The following is a 22,084-nucleotide window of genomic DNA, read 5'->3' on the forward strand; positions in this document are numbered from 1 at the left end:
AAAATTACATATTTAAAAGAAGCACATCACACTGTGACAAGTCAAAGGCTATTCTTTTGACCTGACACTGGCTTTGATGGCAAATCACCTCTGTGGGCTTTAAACATTATTCATTGATTCATTGTAGAGAAGCCTCAAAAAGCTCACAGATCCCAACTAAGCATACATCTCTGCTGTGAGAAAATAAATGGGTTCGATAAGATTTTGTTATGTAGACCCACTCTTCATTAGTCTTGATGAAATTTTAAAGAAAGAATAAGAATAAGAAAGCTCTATAAGTGTAAGGCTAAAGGACAACAGAAAACATTAGAGATCTGAGGTAGAGAGCAACAAAGCCTCTCATATTTGTCCATATATTTTAGGTATATTTTAGGGGCACGCTGGTGGTGCAATGGTTAGGGCGCGCGTCCCATGTATTGAGACTCTCATCTCAAGCGGTAGGCCCGGGTTCACTTCCACCTGTGGCCCCTTTCCACATGTCATTCCCCACTCTCTCTCCCTGATTTCCAACCACTGTCCTCTCTCTGCATTAAAAGCCCAAAATAAATCTTTAAAAGGTATATTTTAAAGCATTAGATTAACAAAACAATCATCATAAAGAGTGTTTTGAGCTTAAAATGTATAATTAATATGTGTGATCCCAAATGGTTGAGTTTTCAGCAATTAGTTTGAAAAAACCTCATTTGACTGCCAATCTCAGTTGAACCCCTGCTTATAAAACAATGATCAATGATCATATTCTTCCAGCTTTATGGGGCTCAATGTCTAATTTTACATAGATTTGCCTGTTAATCATGAATTAATTAATCATGAATCATAGCCTATCTAGGTATAATTAGCAACTTAAAAATACTTTAAATGCAACACTAAAAAATAATTAACAACCTCTTCAGTGTGTGCATGAATAAATCACCCCGAGTAATGGATGGAAGCAGCATATCCACATGTTCAGAATTTCATTGGCAACAAGAAACATAAGTCATCTGCACAGTTGCGCTCAATTGGCCGGGTAAAGATGCATCAGAACAGGACCAGGCACCTGTTTCAACTAATGCTTTTGGTTATTATAGGCAAGGAACCTGTAATGGAAGGTCATAATTGAACAAATGAGGTGTCAATCAATAGATCAGAGCACAACCACCATTTTAATGAATCACAGTCAAAAAATGTACAGCGGGTTGCAAATTTAAATCTATCACTGGATTTAGACTGTGGATCGAATTTGGGACATGGTATATCAAAAGACTGTTAAAATTGTTGTTTGTTTGTCAGCGCCGGAAGGCCTTCAATGTGCAGATTTTTTACAGGTTAAAGTGGACTATCCAATTTTGCTGGGCCATGAGAGCAGCAGCTTCGCAGCTGGCCTTTTAATCTTTTTAGTTTGCCTGGACTTATTTCAGTTTTTGTCGCTTTATCACCTAGTTATTTTTGTGAGCAATATTGATGAATAATTGGAACTTTTTGCACTGCTACTCTGGATTACTTTTTACTTTAAGCTGTATTGTAAATGTGCATGTGTAATATCATTATAAGGTCACCATAATGCAGATTTAATAAGTGAGAAAAGGGATGGATCAAGTCCTAGAATTAATGTTATTCAAGTCTAGAAGACAAATAGTTTCACTATGTGGTTTATTTCTTATGTAGCAAATGAGAATATAGATCAATGAGCACAAAAAATACCTTCAATGATCAGTCAACTATTAGGCGAAATCTAACCAATCAGATTAGACTTTGTAAATTCTTAGTAAGGGACACCCTTAATAGTTAATAGCTACTGTAACGGGATATTTTGTAACAGGGTTCAGGAGCACCATGATTCTTTCACGCTATCCCTTGCTGTCTGCCAGGACTTCAGAGAGTTGTCCTTATGATCAACACCATGTGTTGTGCTGACAGAGAAAAGGCTTCAGTCATTCAGCCCTGACAAGCATAGCATCTTCCTTTTACTCAACAAAGCTGTAATGAACATGTGAACACACAAAAAAGCCAATTGAAAACAATCTTGGTATAAACAAACACAAGATAGGGAGGACTTGTTACTGCTTACAGCTAAGTCTGCCTGAGTCAGAAATCCAAGGAATGTAGGAAAACACAGGCAGCCTCACAAACTGGGGAAAGATCCAAACCACAACTCTTTAACAAAACACGCAGTAATAATATGCAAATTAAAATCTTTGACAAACTCCAATAATACATCCATACATCAGAAACGATTCCTCATCATTATAACACACTAACCCGCTTCACAGAGCCCTACAGACACACTTAAATAGAGCAACCAGCAAGCCAGCTGTGAAAGATCACAAAGACAAATTGCAGAAATTGGACATGGACCACCACTGTTGCATAACTCCCTTTCCATCCCACCTGCTCCATTGGGAGCAGTGTTGATAGGAAACAGGAAGGAGGTAATGAGGGCCAAGCTGTCAACCACAGTCTATATAACCTCACTGTCTGCTATTTTCCTTTAAGGGACACCAGGCTACTTAGCCTGAGTGACCTTTATCTCCTTCTCGCAGCTGGCCTGTCCTCCACATCCCGCCTCCCAGAGCCCCCGACAGGCTCCCCAAAACTGCTTTACAACTGAGCGAGCCATGACCCGAAGGCATCTGTCAAAGCAAGGCATTGGGACTAAGGACAAGGAAGAGTTTCACAGATATATAAGGATAGAAACTCGTGCCACTTCAAGTGACACACTTACACAGAAGTCACATAATTTTAACAACCACTAAATACCCACAACCTTCTTCAGGGGGACCCTTCTCCCGCAAAAAAATAAAAATAAACATACTCTATTTTGACACTTTATTTATACAGTCTGGCACCATATTTACATTCAAAAAAATGTAATGTGTACATTAAAACATGTTCATCATCTGCTACAGTCTCTCCCTCTCTCCCTCTCTCTTTAAATATTACAATTCTCCGTCACACACACATACACACAAAAACAGAATTTTTCAGATAGAGCATGTAACTAAAAGTTGCAGCAGTTGATACCATTCTCCACATCTGATCCTGACTCAGCTGCTGCTGGCTCTTCAGTGTGCAGCTCATCTTTGCTACCCTCTGCAAAACCATGAAATCAACTTAAATTATACGCATGGTCAAATAACCTGTCTAGTATAACTTTTGGCCTGTCCTATGTTTTGAACACATATCCCTTTAAAAAGCACCAAGTACTGTATTTAACTAAAATGGGGGGTTGATGTGTTATTTTGAAGAAGTAGAAAATGCTGGATGTTTGTGGTACTTTTGGATTTTCTAACAATAGAAATTCCACAACAAAGTAAAGTGATTATCTAAATAGTCAGTTATTCTAACCTCTCATTTACAGAAATAAGATTCTCCTTTTTATTACTGTTATATTATATAACAGCAAAATGCTGAAAATTATATTTACTGACTGTCATCAACCTGTGTTAACATTAATGAGATTAAAGCTTCATTAAAATATGTCACTTCTCTTATATGAACACGGACAACAAGTCCTTTTCTAACTGCTTTAAAGCAAAGTTGTTCTAAACTGTAAGATTAACTGCGAACAATCCTGCTGATACATAAGATATATGTTTATTTTTTTCCCTTTTGACTTTACTTATAAATGTAATGAAAACAGAATTGAGAGGCCTCTCACAAAATGACTTAATCTTTTAACTTTTAGAATTTATTGCAAGTCTAATAAAGCTTTCTTTTTTATTAATTCAGTTTATTTTTCTAAATTATGACCAAAACATCATGGCAGCCATGTCAATACAGTAAGAAAAGAGAACATACTTACTGACTTATGAGTGTCTTTCGCTAAATTTCCTCCCTATATTTCCAACATTGCATATTCCAGGCTCACTAAGGCGTATCAGATGAAAGAGAATAAGTGAGGGAGTTAGCACCAGGTGAAGCTGCCCTCCTCTTAGCCATCCTCATGGGCATGACACTTCAAACTGCAGTTTTTATCAGAGTATCAACATGTACTTTTGAACTGTTCAGGCTTATAAATAGTTAATTACATGGTGCATACTTTATATTGGACAGCAATATAAGTGTACCAAAAACAAGTCATGCTTTCTCACTGAGTCCATGGATTTTCAACACAACTGTGAGTATTTATATATTACAATAGTGGCTTCCTGGGGTCCCTTTTGACAGAACAGTGACATCATTTGATTCCATTATAATAGCATCCATAAATTAAATCCTTTAATTCTTTTAAATCTAACACACAAAATTAGCCCACAAATGAGTCCATTCTTCTGTGCCAGTGAAAGGGTAACATCTGTGCCTAGTTTTGAATGCCTCCCACTATCCAGAAACATCTGGACACATCTCCCTTTTGCAAAACTCTAGCTGCTCTGCTTATCACTACCAACTACTGTATGCGCATGCACTCGTATGGACACAATGTAAGCACATACACACACACAGAGCTCTCAGCACAAGCTTAAGAGGCAGCGCCACAATGACAGCATACCCAATCAGGTTCCTACTATCACAGATATAATAGCTCTAATATGAATAATGGAACTGTCACTTTACAAAGATATTCACTTTACATCCCGCTCTGTCAGTCCTTTTCAGCATCTCTTCCACACTCTCCACACTCTCTCTTTCCCCTCTCCATCCTGCTTACGCTGTATTTTTTCTATCAGTATCGCACCTTTTTATCTACATGTTTTGCAATATTATGTGAGCTTTTACGAGAAATACAAGGCACGATGTACAACCTTGATGCTTTGTGTGGTTGTTTCAACCAAATGTTTCTTCTTTCATTCAGAAGATTGAAATATAACTTAATAATAACGTGTAGAAATATCAACGTGTGATTCATTATTGATCCAAATCATTTCAACTAATGCCAAATGAATCTCCTTTACAAAAAATTGTGCCATGCACCATGTCATTTCATCTCGTTAGGAAACATCTACAGGTCTCTCATAAAACTGCACACAGATGCATGTTGTACACACTCATGTTAAAAGTTAACAAGCTGGCAAATTTGAATTCAATTCTCAATTTTCCAGCAATCCAAACAATTGGCAAGTTATTTTAACAATTCAAAAATGTCCTGGTAGCTGGAAAGGAAGGTAGGATACTGTGCTCGCTACTTTGCTCTCCACTCCCTGCTCTTTCTTGGAGTGAATAAAACAGATTGTGGCTAGCTAAGTGAAAAAGCAAAAAAGTCAAAGTCTGAAAGTGCCGTCATAGCTTTTGGGTATGAATGTTTGAGTGGAGGGAGAATGGCAATGTCGGTATGGAGGGGACTTTCACGGAGCAGGGGGGAGAGATTGATTTCTAATTAACGAGCTGGTTGCAGTAATGAAAGTCTCTACTGGCAGTGGATCAATGGGGAACGTTTCCCTCGACATCCAGTCTTAATCACACCAGTTCAGCTCGGTAAGAATTCACACATTGCTGTAATTAATGCTGTCATGCTCTTAACATCTCCCATCTCATTCACACCGCTTTTCTGTTTTAACCTCCACTTTGGACCTTTCACTGATAACAAGGATCCCTGAATGACTCTATTAGTCTGTATTCTCTGCTGTCAAAACAAAGTTTCGTCAGCACATTAATAAATGTGTTGAGTCACTGATAAAGATTAAGTTCAGACAAAACACTTTTTTTTCATAATTTGTATTATGTATATTTGAGACTTTTTTAATTTTGATCACCAGATATGCAAATGTGTGGTGTAAAGGTATATTTTTTTTAATCTTTGGTTTGGCCTGGCTCCATTCCACACCTTAGTAAACAGTCGCCTGGGGTGGCGGTAGCTTATTGATTAGTCCACAAGAGGCCCGGGGTTCAAATCTGACCTGTGGCTCCTTTCCAGCATGTCATTCTTCACTCTCTCTCTCCCCGATTTCTGACTCTTTCCACTGTCCTTTCTCTAAATAAAAGGCATAAAAAAGCCATAAGATAAATCTTTAACAAGTGAACAATCCCCGGAAACAGATAACAAATTATTTTAACTTTCATGGATATATTAGTTTTATGATTTCTTAATTACTTTATGGAATGTTTGAGACATGTCTGTTGTACTTTAACTCACTGGCCACCTATTTCAGACTGAGCTCTAACATCATATTGCTATCTAGGATTCCTTTTTATGGTTGTAAAAATGACTAACGCAATGTGAAACAACCTCACATCTAGAATACACACTAAAAATGGCAAGTCTTGACAAATGTTGATGTGCAATGATGCAGGATTTACATCTATCTCTACATTGTATTCTGAGACAATCTATGTACTGTGTCCCAATCCTGAGTCAGAGCTCACTGAAAACATAGACCTGTGAGAATCGGAGGTATGATGTTTAAATGAGAGATCATTTATCAACAGAGTGAGCATTATGGCAAAGAAATATCTTCAGGGGCCCTGTAAACACAAACCCCTTCACCCATGCTGTCACAATGGAAAGGGAGTATGCGTGAGCTTGTGCATGTGCACAGATGTGTAATCTGCCTCCACCAGCCTATGGGGCCGAGTGGACCCAGTTGTTTGAAGGAGGCTGGCACTGAATGGGGGGTAGAGCTGGGGCTAATCCGACAACGCCACGCGCCATGTGCCCAGCACCCAGCCAATTGCACCATGCCGCCTCCTCTGTAGTGGGTCCATTGGAGCGCTACAAGGCCCTCTGAATGCTATCAGCACAGACGACACACTGCCCCCCAAGCAGGGATTACAGCTCTCTCAATGAAGCAGCCAGGAGGAGGATTCAGAGCAAGAGGAGGAGAGGAGAGGAGGAGGAGGTACACAATCCTCCAACAGGAGCTCCATTCTCTAAAAGGAAGAGGCCATCGGCAAAGCTGACACGCTAATCAACAGTGGCTGGGAAACCACCCCATGAGAATAACGCGTCCAGCAAGAGGGATGGGGAGGAGGGACGTAAGGTTTTAATAGGATACATCACTTTTCAAAATCTGGCTTAGAGCCACTTGGTACTCCTCAAGGAGAATGAACACTGGTCCTTTGTTTGTGGGGTAGATTTGGATGGGGACATTAGCATGAGTTTGCATAGACAAATGGAGCTCTTAATGGCATATGCAGACCTGGTATTTGGGTTTTCTGAGAGGAAACAACTCTGTAATTATGTTTACAACCTGTCTGTGAGTTGAAAGTAAACAGCAAAGCCACGGGGGTGGGGGGGTTGTAATGTGCCAATAAAAAATTATGTAGATACACTTTAGGAGGGTGTGTCCCTTGTTTTCTATTGAAAATGTAGCTAGGCAGTAAATACAGTGTTGTCTTCACAAACTCAGGGTCTAGAGTATGTCCTGAAGCTGGTGTTTTGATTCTCTTTATGGTTTACCAAAGGTCTGATATTTATAAAATGGCTTTAATACAGGATGCAAAGTCAAACATAGTCCTTAGCTATGCCAGGAATGTAAAGTAACCAACATGAATGATACCAAATGCTTTGTGCTTCAGGAGTGGAAAAAGTCATAATGGTGCCATATTTTGGGTGGTTTACATGTTGCACAGATTCCACTCTGCCAAAGTGGAAATCTCTGTCGCTGCTTCTGCAAGTCAACAACTTAAACCCACAGTCACCAGAAAAAGGACAGGGGAACCACAACAAGTGAGAACAGACTGGGACATTGTGAGCCTGGCATCTCCAAATCCATGCTTCTATTATCATCAGAGAGGCACTCCAAATCAGGCAAACCCCCAAAAGGCAAGAACACTCCAACATCCTGAAAATACTCACGCCCACTCCTCTGCCCACTCATGAAAGTTAGTGAAAACACAACTCACATTTGCTTGTTAAGTGCTTTCTTGTTTTGGCTGGAAAATGAATCCGTTGAGGAATTTGAAAATAAAAAATGTAAGAGCTTCTTGCAGCTTGCCCTGATAAGACTAGCAAAGGCACACACCTCTGCTTGGCAGGAATCCACTCACTGCTTTTATTTTTAGATATTTCTACCACACCTGGCACCATGCTGGCATCGTTCTGGCACCAGCCTGGCAAATGCTAACAATGTCACTGTTATCTGAGGCCATTCTCCATGCTCTGATGCAGCGAATCAATTTTTCAGAAATGCTGCATTAGGTGGCATCTGAGGCCATCTCAACTATCACTGCTTCAAAATGTCTAGCACTGCTGCAGCTCACTTCTTCTTTAACAGGAATCACAATGGCTAAAACAGAGAGAGTGTGTCTGTCACTGCAAGTTTGCTGTTACATCATTAGACTGTCAGAGGTTTCAACAGTATAACATCAAGAACATGCTCCAGTGAAAACAACTTGACACAGCCAGTTAGCAACTGACAAGAGGAAAATATTAACCTCCTGTTCATGTTATCATGTCACAGTCTAATGTTACATCGACACAAAGAATTGTAATAGCCTGCTGATCAGGACATTTGTGCTTAGCCAGTGGAACATCTGACCTGTCTCTATGTCATGATGGATCACCCACTAAGAGCTGAGTGCTGTGTGCATGGCCAAGCGTGCATGTGTGACAAAGGGAAGATTACCAATGAATATCCATTCTCATTTCTCGCCCATCTGCTCCTTCATATAAAGGAAACTGGAATATCTCATTGAATACAATTCTCTTTAAATGGTTCATCATTCAATGTCCACATTAACAGAGCACCCAAACACACCCAGCGAGCCCATACAAACAGCAAAACACTTGACACACTTCTCTCTACTCAGTGAAGTGACCTATTCAGACATAGCAGCAGGAGGCAGAGGGGCTGAAGAGCCAGGAAGCCAATGAATGCACAGGATTGACCATTTGAAAGTGCTATTGCTATTTGCATGCTGTTTTTCTTATTCTCACAAGAGAGCCCTATTAAACCATTAGCCCCTATCCGCTTCACTCTTTCCTCACTCTTACCCCTTTTTTTCAGTGTCCCTGTTCCCCTAAAATGTATGTCTGCATTAAAACTAGGCCAGTCTTTTGATGGTTCACTGACCAATGCTTGCTGCACCGTGAGGAATACGTGTACTTAAGAGATTTCCTGATTTTTTAAATAGATACAGTTAAGTCGAACATAGATGTAAGGAGCACTAGACTGGTGGACAGCAGGAGTATCAACACCAGCCAAATCTTATCACTCTGTAGGAACAGAGAACCAAGAGAGGAAGCACTGACACAATGTGGTCAAAGGTTAGAAAGTAAAGTACCTGCATGGTCTGCTCAGAGGTTAAGTGCTGCAGAAGCAGATGATGACATTGGAAGGGCTGTAGAAGTAACAGCCTATTGGTACTATTTTGGCATTCAATCCCAATACAAAGATGACTGAGTGATTGTTTGGTAAGATAATATCTGCTTGTCTGGGGCCTTGTGTATGTGACCTTCACTTAAACATGACTGACCATTTGTTCTATAAGTCAACAGCGCACTTGGGGGGGGGGGGAAACTCTCCCAACTATGGCAAGCAATCAACTTTGCAGATAGATAATAGCCTCTTTTCCCATCCCAAGACACATTGAGTTGTTTCTGGTGTTCGGCAGGAGAGCTGCTGACGTATTTCTAATATGATAGGTTATCATCGGAAGACCTGTTGGCATTATTTGATGATGAATTTTCCCTCCAAGTTCTCATTAAGAATGTCATTCAGTGGCAATGTCCAAATCTCCTTGAAATGTTGATGGTTTCTCGAGCCTATTCCATCCTTTGCACATGAACGATCCATGGAACAAGGGACTTCTGTGAAGACCATTGACAGATTAGGACTGCAGCATGTACTGTCAACTGGTTCTCAAAGCAGCTCTCTAGTTCTCACTTTCCCTTGAGCTATTGTTTCTCCTCCTCTTTCCTATTGTGGCACTGTGGTAAAGACACCCTGCTGATTCCCACTGAATATTGTTTGCTTTTCAATAGTGAGTAGAAATTATGACTATAGTGAGAGGGGGAGCCGGGTACCTACCTGAACATACATGCATCGGCAGCGGCTTGTGTGAGTAACTCATTCAGTCCTCTACAATGTCACCCATAACCCCACTTATAGAAACACACAGCAGAAATCAATTTTTATAGAAATAGACTTACTAGCAATGCAAGCACTCAGTTCATATTTTGAAACACTGTAAACATAGTATGTTTGTAACCTCTGGTACGATAAAATGGCTGTGGCCCAACTCACGCGTCATTATGAAAACTACAATGAAATCAACAGAAATATGGTACAAATTCCTCGACACACAAAGGCATTCAATCAATCTCGCTGGCCCCATTTCTGCGTGTGGACCTCCATTTTTCTTGCTATTCTCTGCTGATTTTCAGAGCACACTGCTAGCCATTGAATTCCCTTACCAATCTTTTCCATTGTGCTTTCTAAACATACTGAACATCGCAGTTGAAAGATGTTCCCTCTGCTCAAGATTTAAATCTAATAGTCTTTCATGGAAAGGACATGTTTCTCCCACTGCTGTGTCACTATTCCTTTTGGTGTGCTGTTGTTCATTTTTGAAAATGGACTTGTAATTTTTCCAGAGCAGAGAGACAAGAACCAGTGAAAAAAAAAAAGTAAGCACACTCAGATTGACTTTGTTTAGAAACAGGGTTCTGGGTTTTGTATTGTGATGTTGCTTCCTATAAACATGCGGTTGCTGTACGGAGAAGATCATCGTTCCCACAGCTGTGTTGAAAGAGGTCAGAGAAAAAGTTATAAGAAATGCTTTGACATGGCAGGAAATAAAGAGCTGCTTCCTGAGTGTTCCTGCAAAAGTGGTTCAAAAGAATCGTTTTGATTATTCAGAGGACAGGCTCCAATCCCAGTGTGACCTTTCTTCATTTTTTTACTCTCTCTCCTCAGAGAGATAAGGCAGTATGTGGGCAGTATGTGAGTGCGTGTGTGATTGACACTTGGTCTCTATTTGTCTGATAGAAGGACTTACCCTAGACTCTGAATGCAAGCACACAAACCTCGACAAATCGTTCCATTTCCCAGAAGTTCAGAGTGTTTCTAAAGTATTTCTGTTCCATTTTGTCCACAATGACCCTGCCAATACACCCAGCCTGTAAAATATTTCACACAGAGTGTAACACAACCTCACTTGGTCATTTTATTTTGATAGCTAAATACAGTAATCTCATCGACTGCATACACACAGTACACTGCCCACACATGGTCTTATCACTCAAAAGCAACAGAGAAGTGAAAGGTCAGAAACCCAATTACTGTACGGGAAATCAGCTACATAAACTCTTCCTCTTACTGAATACGGAGGTGGTTCTTTAAGACACTCACCTTCTTTGCCTTTTATAAGGGGTCATCTGTCTCTTTGATTTTTCTTACTTTCCCTCCCCTCTAGAAATAACTTTTCTCCTTCGCCCTCTTTCTTCAGATTTCTTTTCTACAGCCCCTACACAACCACACGGCAAGTATCTCTAATGCTTTCCACCCACCATTTCCACATGCAGCTCTGTCAGTAGTCAGATCACACGTTGCTTTTTAGAAGATTAAACCTAATATAATTCCAAACAAAGCCCAAAGACAAATAATACCCAAAGAAAAAAAAATTGAGACCCAAGCAAATAAAGAAGCATTCTAAAGTACATTCAATCTAACACTTCCCGTGCCCCTTTCTTGAAATTACCAAAGGATATAATGCACTGTTTTTCCATCAGTTTTTTTCCCCTAATTCTGCTGTCAGCAGAGCAGGCACATACACCTTCAATCCAACACATTTATATGTAGCCTACAAAGCATCCAATTCCCGCCACAATGTGCCTGGCAGAGACTGTGGCAACAACTTGTAAGGATGGATGTAACCATCAAGGTTTGCAAAGATGGATGAGAGGTGGAAAAAAAGAGACAGGATTGCTCCTGATTGCACAACTAAGCGCAGTCAGCCAACTTGCATGTGCTCACTTGCCATTTATCCGTCCTTCTCTTCACAACTTCGTCAAAACCCCAGAAATTTGACAATGACCTTTCAACATGGGATGGAGAAAAAGTGAGCAGCTTGGAACTATGTTATTTTTTCATGCAAGCCCCGCTGCTGGTATCTTATCTGCTCAATCCTCTCATCGTCATTTAAATCTCCCCCATTTCATCCGATCCCAGCCATGGCCCTATTTAAATCTCTCCCTCCTCCCAATACACCACATTTCTAATGCTAATTATCTAAACCTCTCCGTGCGCTCTATCCCTCCCATCCACCATCTAGTTATTCAAATCTCTCCCCCCCGCTACCCCTACAAGCCTGGCCCCAGTTAAAAGGTGCTTGACTGAAGGGTCGATCGGGGCTGTTATTTTAGACAGAAGACATCACAGCTTATTACCAGACTCTTCTCTCTTTCTGCTCTGTTTGCTTTGCCTTACCATATTCCTTTCTTTCTAGATACAATTACACAAACTCTGCGCATATCCTTTTTGAAATCAAGAGGTTTATTTGTCCTGATAATCAAATGCATATGTTGACAGTGCAAGAACAGAGTAATAAATCCACTGTGCAATATTAAAGGTGTATTATTACAAGGACAGGGTTTGGAAGAGATAAGGGCAATACAAACAAAATGTGTGTATATTTAGGAACCTAGATTAAATCAGCAATGTACATAAAATGTGTATACATCCAGTTCTTACTGAAGAAGATAACTGCATGGGAATGTGACCTTAGTCTGTCAGTGGTGACCTGTGTGGGTCACTGTCCGCAGTGTTGAGTAAGTGGCGGGGAGTGACAGAGCAATGATGACAGTTTGGGAGTTTGAGGAGATCTTTTTTCCATGACCAGGTGCCAGAACAACAGTGTGGGAAAGAGGACATCAAGCTATGTTCATTCTTATACCTACAGTATGCATGGTTTCCAAATATCGTAATCATTATTTCTAACAGTCAAAACGTGTCTTTCTATGGTTTGTCTGTTTGCACCCACAGTTTTCTCTCTCTCATTCAGTTGCAGGGATTTCGCTGTTAGTCCTGTGGAAAAGCCACCTACACATGAAGCATCAGGATCACAGCGCTGTAAAACACCAAAGCTGCTCAAGGCACTGAACAGGAGTCCTACTCAGCATCACTTATTACAGTTACATAAATGCTGGTTTCCATCCACAACCACCGCACACAAACTGCACACTCCCATATGCATGCACTACACCAGTACCTTATGTTTGAAGAAAAACACCTGCAAGGAAACGCTTTCACTCAACACACGTGTGTGGAGTTCTTGACCATGAGATTGTTTCTATCCTTAATGCAAAATGTATCTAATCGAAAAAATGATTTCATGTTTATCATAACACCTCTTCATTTTCAAAGTAGAATTCTCCCACAAAACAAAACTATTTTTTAAGATGCAAACTGCAATGAAATTTCACAGTGGGTTGGATCTAATCACAAAGACTGTATCCTTTATAAGAACCACTGCTATTGAAAAAAAGCTCTAACAACAACTCTTCAACATGCAGCCAAAAAGTGGACACTGTAGGGTGTGTGCTCACCTTGATACTCCTGTCCAGGGGTGTATGCAGTTGGATTGCCCATAATTTGCAGGGTGAGTAGCACCTCTCCTCCACCTTCTACCATCCCGACTCCCTCCAGCTCCCCATGGTGGGTGCACAGGAAGAAGAAAGGGTTGAAACGGGGGTAGAAGCTTGCTGGGGGTGCCCCAAAATCCATGCTGCTGCTCCCAAAGACCAGGGCCAGCAGGGCACATCCTAAGGCACCCCCGAGAGAGGCCCGCGGCATGGCCATCTGCCCTCACCTAACGAGGGACTAAGAGAGTTTAGGTGGGTGACGAAGTGAGGAGAGTGATGAGTGGGAGCAAAGAAAGCACAGGTAAAGTTCCAGAGGACAGCTTTTTGAGTCCGGGAATAAATCGAAAGTCCAAAAGTGCTTGAGAGAGCGCGTGTCTGTGTGTGGTTGTATGTGAAGTATTTACGTGTGTGAGTGTGCAGGCTTGGCTGTCAGGAAAACTGTAAAGCTCTGTTCTTCTTCTTCTTCTTCCTCTCCCTGTCCTACCTTCACTCTCAGGGAGTTCAGAGCTTCGCCAGTGCTGTCCTGCTCCGGCGTTTAAATACTTCACCCCCTCCCTCTGTTTCCCTCTCTCCTCCCACCCTCCCTCCCTCCCTCCTTCTCTCTGTCTCTCTTTTGCTCTAACACCAGCTCCACGCGTGCTGTGTGCGCTCTACAAGACGGCCTCCCTCCTCTCTCTCATCCAGCTCTTCTCTCCTCCCTCTTCTCTGTCAGTCTATCACTCTGCCTTTTTCCTTAATCTCTTCCTCCACCCTCTCCTCACTCCTTCCCCTTACCCCTTACTAAACCACTGTTACTCCATGTTGCACCCCCTCCAGAGAGACCTTGTCTGTCTTATCTCTATTCGCTGTTCATTTTTTTCATCTCTCACCAGCCCGGTGACTTATCCCTTTCACTCTTCTTTCTTTCCTTTGTCTTTTTGCCCATCCACCAGATTGTCTCCTCCTCTCCCACCCACTATCACACCTCCTTTCTCCCTCCCTCTTCCGCTCTCTTCACCTCCCTATCCTTCCGAGTCCCTCTGTTGCTCTCTGTTGCTGTCCCCCTCCCCTCTTTCTTTTTCCCTCTTTTTCCAGCCCTGATCCTCTCTGTCTCTCCTCTTGTCCATAACAGCACTAAAATTAGTTTTTCCTCTTCTCTACTGTTGATTTTTTTCATTTGGTTTTCTATCAGAATTTCTTTTTCCGTAGGATTCTCCAACTTTTTATGTCTGTCAAAGCAGAATGGCTGCCACTATGCTCCAGATTAAGCCACCACTACATTACAGACACCAACCATAATGCTGCTTTCTCTCCCCCACCCGTCTGCTCCAGCTCACCAAATGAAGGATAAGTATTATTCTATAACACCCTGTACACAAACCCCCAATCACGCTCCCTTTCATCCAGGCTTCACACTTTTCAGCCACATATCCCCTCCATATTTGTATCTCTGCTCATCCATCTCATGCTCTCTGTAAATTACAGACTATAATCTCCCTTCAAATAAACTCTCCTACATTAAAATAAAATATAACAGTAAAGGGGACAACTCAAAGAACTTGTTAACACCACTGAGTGTCTCCCTTTTCCCTGTTTGTGCCTGCTGGGTTTGTATGCTTAGGTGCCTATAACAGACTTGTCCATTCCCAAGCAGGCAGTCCGAACAGCCTTACTGACCCACAGCAGGAGTGCACAGCCAGGCTGGCATGGCCAGATGCTTCCACAGTCTAAACCGTAGATCACAAACACACACACATGCAGAAGCAAACTGCATGTGAACTGTAGACTTTATCTCTGCTGATTTCTCTGGAGCCTCTGCTTTGGTAGTCAGAAAGATAGCCCATCTCCTGTCCGCATGTTAATACACACGGAAGTCCAGACATCCAAAGAAGCTGGACAAAAGGCTAATACTATCTGATTTTAAATGACAGTTTCAATCACTTTTTGGATTTCTATTGTGGTAGTGACTTTCATCTTAATTAAATTACAATTTAACTTCAGGAAAGTCATATAAGTGAGGCACAAATTAACAGCCTAAATGTTTTACAGTCGAAACAGCTCACTTACAGTTTAATGAAAAAAAGGTACACATTACGTCCATAAATGCCTCCTCAGAGTTTTTCTCTGTCATCTTATGCAATTTATTCCAGAATATACTTCATGCCTGATGAGATCATGTGTTTGCATTTTGGTTCTTGGATTTTTCTCTGAAAACCTTGAAACCTAAAATAACTGAGTCATCACAGTTGCTCAAGAGGAAAGCAATTCATTTCCTTCATGGTTATCCTGTGAACAGACCTCTGCTGCCTCTGTTGCCCATGGGACAACTCAACATCAGACAGCTAAATAAACAGATTGGGAAAGCGTGACAGTGGCTTCACAAGGACCAGGTGTGTTTTCATTTTTGTTTCAGTGTGCCATTTTAATGCAATAAGTATCTGCACTATAGAACTATGAAAAAAGTAATTGAAAGGAAAGTACATTAAGTAAAAACCACTAAATGGTCAAACTAAGGGCAGTAACTTTTCTGATTGTTTACACTCCCCAGATGCTCTAAAGGGTCAGCTAGGTGGAGCGTTCTGCAGACTGGAGAGTGGGGTCAGAAGTTATCTCAGTCTTCCACTGTTGTTCCTCTCAACCACTCCACCGCCACCCTCTGCCTCCTCATTGCCTTAATGAAGCACTTTTAATTAATCTAGCTGCATTAACTCACCGGTGAGATTCTTAAATAGCTTAAGCCCTTACAGTGAGTGATAGCATTCCTCTCTGTCAATGTTGCTTTAATGCAGATTTAAGTCTTCACAGATCATCATCAAATATACATATATAACTTTTCACTTGGATATAGCATTAAACTTGTGTCCCCCAGTAATCAAGAGTTCCTTTTTTGTCAAAAATTGCACTGCCTTAACCTGCCATAAGAGCATTATTGGCAAATGGCATCTTTAATCAAGTAAGAAGATATTTCTCCAAGATGGTGTCAAACAAACACAGAGTAAAAACGTTGAAGATCATGTCCAAAAGAAGTTATATACCAAGTCATCATAATCCTCTATATAAGAAATCTGTGTTCTTGATTGTGCTGTGACAAGTAAAATCAGATGTGAATGGGAAGACTGAATCACACTGCAAATTGTCACATAGATAATATTTTAATCACCGACATTGATCCTGTCCATGTCAGGTATAAAAAAACGAACAACAAAATTTAAATGGATCAAGCAAAATATTGACAGTTTCATTGTCAAACATTACAACATGCCACCCAACAGGCCAATATGTCTCTTTTAGGATAACTCTAGATAAACAATAATAGAAATTTAAAAAATCAGACAGCACCTCTGATATAACTCAAAAGTTTCATCCAAATGTAGCGCCTTTAGGTAACGGAATTTCAGAAAACTAACAGGAGAAAAGACCAGTTTCCATTCAGTACTGTTGATCAAATATAAGGTAATGGAAAGTCAACTGAGCTGAATAAAGTAATACTTTTCAAACCATGTGCCATTAAACCATTGCAAAAGTAGGGGTACATTGCTGTCAGTTGTCATTACAGTCTTGGGTTCTTGGGACAGAAATCTTAATTAAAAGCAGTAATATTATCTTTAAGTTGACACAATATTTTAAGAAAAATCTAATTTTTGCAAAGAAAGAAAGCTTTTTCTGGACTTTCTAACTGAACAGTGCAAGCACTTAAAGTTGAAAATTTGGGTCCATGCACTTTTTTATACTCAAGAAATATTTTTGTTCAAACATTTTTCCGAGAAGCGTGCTGAGCAACAGAGCAGAGCGGATCGGCAGACCAATCAGAGCAGACTTGGCCCACGTGGGGTCTAACAGTGTGGGCTCAACAGAGTGTAGCTGACAGACTCAGAGCGTAGAGGGAGCAAGGAGGAGCAGTACATGAAAACAGACACTTTTTTTCGAACTTTATCTATTGTGAATGTACAAAAGTAGGTACATAGATTAAATATACGAACCCCAAAAAGAGCATGATATGGGCTCTTTAATGTCACTGCCCATCACACTTTCTATATGAGAACCTAAACTGGAATGAGATAAGTTGGCCTAGGTCAATTAAGAAGGTGACTGTGTCATAGTTCATGTTCTTGAAAATGTACTCCTACTTAAAACCTACTCGCACCGGAGCTTTATAGTAGAGATGGAGGTAGAAAGAGAATAAGGCATCAAGTGCCAGGTGAGCAATCTGTTTTACCTGTAGCAGTCTTTATTAACAGCAACACATGCCTGTACCTGCCATGTCTTTGTGTTTTCTTCTTGTAGGTCCTGTCCTACATCCATCTCCACTACAACATGACCACTCTGTAGCCCCTTCCTCAGTGTCCACACACACAGACACTTAAACACACACACATGGTGTGAGACTTGAGGCTATCGTTCTCCATTATGAAAAGTAGGTCGGTGAAGGCGTGGGCAAGGGGAGTGGGGCAGTAATTATTTTTATCATTATTAATTTCCACCTCAAGGTTGCACCAGGGCTCTTTTTGTCTGCTTCAATCTTCATTTCAGACCCCCTGCATCCACACACACTTGAACACACACACACACACACACACACACACACACACACACACACACACACACACACACACACACACATACACACATAGACAAACACACACACAAACGCACACACACACAGCTACCATCACTACCAGTGTCTTTGAAAAGCTGCGTGCCAAACAAGGCAGAACAGAGGGTGGGGGCACAAAAGAGGAAAGAGCTCAAAGGGATGGAAAGAGTGGCGGCTAGAGAGAGAAAGGAGAGCAGTGGCAGGGGAGGCAGGAGGGGTTGGATGTGTCGCTCCATCACTCACTGGACCCTAATTTACACTAACAGGTTGTTTACTCGATATGGCAAATGATAATAAAAGCCTGGGTGTTGGAGGAGGGGAGAAGGCAAGGAAAAAAAAAAAAGAGAAAGAGAGGGCCTGCGGGAGCACTTTGGCTATGATGGCTTGCACACTCCAATTAGTCCAATGAAAAGCTTGCCCCCCCTGAAAGGAGTAAAAGGAGGGGTGTATTACTCAATGTGTAAATAAAACCAGCCAGATCATCACCAAAACCCAATGCCCTGTTAGAGAGGGAGGGTTGCAGTCACACACATGGAGGCTCTCTCTGGGCCAACACACATGAAACAAATCTGCTGCTAGTGGGGCCTTAGCAGTGGGCAAACACAATGAAAACACTAAGAACAGACACTTAAGTGTTTCAAAGCTGCAACAGCCTTAGGGGGGCTAAAGGGGGTCAGGGAACAAATTTTGCCATTTCACCTAACTTTAACTTTTTTAAAGTTTCTTTTTATTTGTGTATTTGTTTCTTTTGTTTTTAATAAAATGTAATTTAATTTATAAAGTAAAGAAGTATAATATATTAAAGCTATTCTAATGTTAGAAGTAGATATGATTGGTTTGGACAGTGACTGTAAATAAATTATGATTCTTTGTATGCACACAAACTTCATTCCACCCCTGCATAAGCCGGGACCCCATGGGCAGCCCCAGTCAAAAAAGCCTGGATTCACCCTGCTTGTTAAACTGGCATGTTGCAAGCACATCACGTCACTCAGGGCGGAGGGCTCTGTTGATGGGACTGAGGAAGCAACAAGTGAAGGACAGGGACTTAACGTTCACCCCGGTAAAATTCGGGCAAACTTCTCACGAATATATATGCCCATCTTTCCTTCAATGATCTCATCACTGTCAGGTGTCATAGATGTAAAGAATTTCCTATACTGAGACGGAAAAATCCTAATAACAAACGCAGGATACCCCATAGTTCTGAATGTATCTGTGAGCTCTACTTGTATATATTTTCTTTAAAGAACAAACACTTTCTGTTGAGACAGCTCAGTGCGCTGCTCTCTCTCATTAAAAGTCAATGTACAGTGTTCATCGATGATCTCTCTCCTTCCACACTATCGATATACACATATAATAATTCATCAGAGCGTGAACGAAAGCTGTCTTTTGAAAGATGCTCATGCTCAGCTGAAAAAAAACATGTACATCATTTTCATGAATGACATGAATAAAGTATTTTGTGCTTTCCTTTTTGAAGGGGCGGACATCATAGGGAGGTTATGTATGGGGGGCAGACGGCCACTCTAAATGAATGGTAGGGGGAACACTGTATGAGTGACAACTTTTTTGAGTAGGCTTTATGTGTTAACTGTATATCTTTAATATTGGAAATATTGGCAGACACCAAAACACCCAAACATTTTTGGGACTTTATAAATGCATAAATAAGATTGGACTGAACTTAAGAGGACCAAAAGACCAAAGTAGTTATTAAGACTGTACAAAAAGTTGTGTTTCTGTTGGAAAATAGTTTCATTTTTTTTTCATTTGCAGTGCAGCTACTGGAAAATAAATGATTGTAATAAGAAGACAATCACTGAATTCTGACTCCTAAAATATAGACACAAAGTGGATATTATAATAAACTCAAAAGGCAACAGATTACTGAAATCAGAAGTTTTTCCCCAAGTTTCAGATACAGACTCAAAGAACCAGTGAGTTTTTCCACTGGGATTTTTGCAAAATGTATCACACTGTGTGAATCCTAAAAATAAACACACTCTTCTACCAAAACCATATACATGCAAAAAACTGAGTAAAGTAATACACAGATCCAAATGGATTCAGTTTCAAGTTGTCTCTGGTCAGGTGTAGATGTATTTAATTCCTTAAAAAATACAGACAGATCCTTCTTCATTTAGTCCATTTTAAGACCCTCTGAAATTAAGATTATGTGATAATGTCAAGCTCAAACCAACTGATGTTTTGAAAATGTGTTTTATTCCGTATAATGTATTCAGACTTGTTTGTCATTCTGTGAAAATGCTGATGGTTAATCATACGATTTATTATAATTGCTCAGTAATGAGTGGCTGATTAAAGACTGCAGTTGGAACTTGGTCTAATTATACCCAACAGCTCCCAAAACATGTTTACTGGTTACATGATTAGGTGATTGCTGGACATTGTTTTGTTTTGTTTTCGTGTGTGGATTGAGTAAGCAACAGGTCAGTTACCCCCATTCTGAGTTCAATCTTCATTTTCAATTTTATTGACATTCTTCATCTCCTTGCCTCCTGAAATGCAGTGCTGCTAAACATGACCTGAGTGATAAGAGGCCCTCACCCTCTCTCCTATAACTCTAGGATTAGGCTGAGAACCTCTGGAAGTGGCTCCACTGACACCATGACAGATTAAGTTGTCCAGTAAAACCAAGTGAGGCATCATTCTTTCAAAAACAGCCGGATCAACATTCCCCACATACTGTGCTCCTCCTCTCTAACATAAACTACAGACCACCAGATCCAAATCTGTAGATTCAACAAGGCCATATTTAAACTGTGCGGTTGCTAAGCAGATAGACTTAACTTTGCTTCTAGAAAGCTTGAGAGAAACAATAATATAAACATTAAACAGCATTACTGAAGAAAAGTGTTGGAAGTAACGTATTAATAAGATTTGTAGCAACTAGTAGTGTATAAAGTTACTTTTTCAAATTCAATAACTAAATAATAAAAGAATTAGGTTCCCGACTTGCCGACATAATACAGTATATTTTGTTAATGTTAAGATACTTTTGAATAGGCTAATTCATGTAAATGACATCAATGTTTTGCTCAAATATAACTTGGATTAAAATTACACACATCATCTTTGTATTATCCACGCTGTCTGTTGTTGTTATTACAACATTCAGACTTTCTTAACTGAAAACACATGAACACACTGAAGTCGGATGAATGACTTCCCAACTCGGAAACTGTGACTTTCCGAGGAGCACCTGAATGCAGTATTTAACTACGGTCAGTAGCTACTGCTGCTGTAATCCAGCCTGCACTACAACCTGAAAGTACACAACAAGACAGTGGATGGCATCCCGTAGCGCGGTGCAGTTTAATAGTATTTTCATCTATAAAATGGAGATAACCTGAACGCTGTGTCAGGTTAAACTGGCATATCGACCGTAGCGATTTGTAACCATGCTTAGCTCATGCATCAGCACCTTAACCTGTAAGGAGGACTGAAGGCTGGTGTTGTTCACAAAACAAACGTTTGCCATGCTCGGCAAAACCCAATTGACAACATCTACAGATGGCAAAATTCAACCCACAATCCACTGTATTTCGTTCACTTCTCTTGTTTGGGCCGCAATGTGTTTTAACCAGAGGTGTGAAGTAACTAAGTACAAATACTTTTTTACCTTACTTAAGTAGAAATTTTGGGTATCTATAATTTACTGGAGTAATTATTTTTCAGCCGACTTTTTACTTCTACTTCTTACATTTTCACACAATTATCTGTACTTTCTACTCCTTACATTTAAAAAAATAGCCTCGTTACTCCTATTTCATTTTGGCCCCTTTTTTATTCCGGCTTGTCATCATTCAAAAAAACACACTAAAAAAAAAACCTATCCAGATAAATCCATAGACAGATAAATCGGGCCATCCAGATAGAGTGAATTTGATTGTGGTTGGATGAGAAGTATAAACATATACCATTCCGACACCCTATTGGTTTGTACGCGATCCATCGCACCTGCACATGACACAAATCACGTCACACTCCAGCAAGGAAATAGCAGACGTATGTAGCCTAGTATGAAGATGTCAGAGACAACC

General features: G+C 40.5%; 1 protein-coding gene across 7 annotated transcripts in view; it reads right to left on the reverse strand.

Annotated features, from left to right (window-relative positions):
- Positions 1 to 13,943, reverse strand: part of reln (reelin) — a 93,565-nt gene extending 79,622 nt beyond the window's left edge. For 3 of the 7 annotated variants that reach the window (XM_065957090.1, XM_065957086.1, XM_065957088.1), the window contains exon 1: positions 13,406 to 13,939. In XM_065957090.1, the coding sequence (XP_065813162.1) occupies positions 13,406 to 13,658 (253 nt within the window). In that variant the 5' untranslated portion in view covers positions 13,659 to 13,939. Of the gene's footprint in view, positions 1 to 13,405 lie in introns of all 7 variants that reach the window. The other 4 variants (XM_065957085.1, XM_065957084.1, XM_065957087.1 and 1 more) reach the window with 4 other exon arrangements.
- Positions 13,944 to 22,084: the final 8,141 nt, after the last annotated feature.

Source organism: Labrus bergylta, chromosome 7 (assembly GCF_963930695.1).
Source record: "Labrus bergylta chromosome 7, fLabBer1.1, whole genome shotgun sequence".
NCBI classification, from domain to species: Eukaryota; Metazoa; Chordata; class Actinopteri; order Labriformes; family Labridae; genus Labrus; species Labrus bergylta.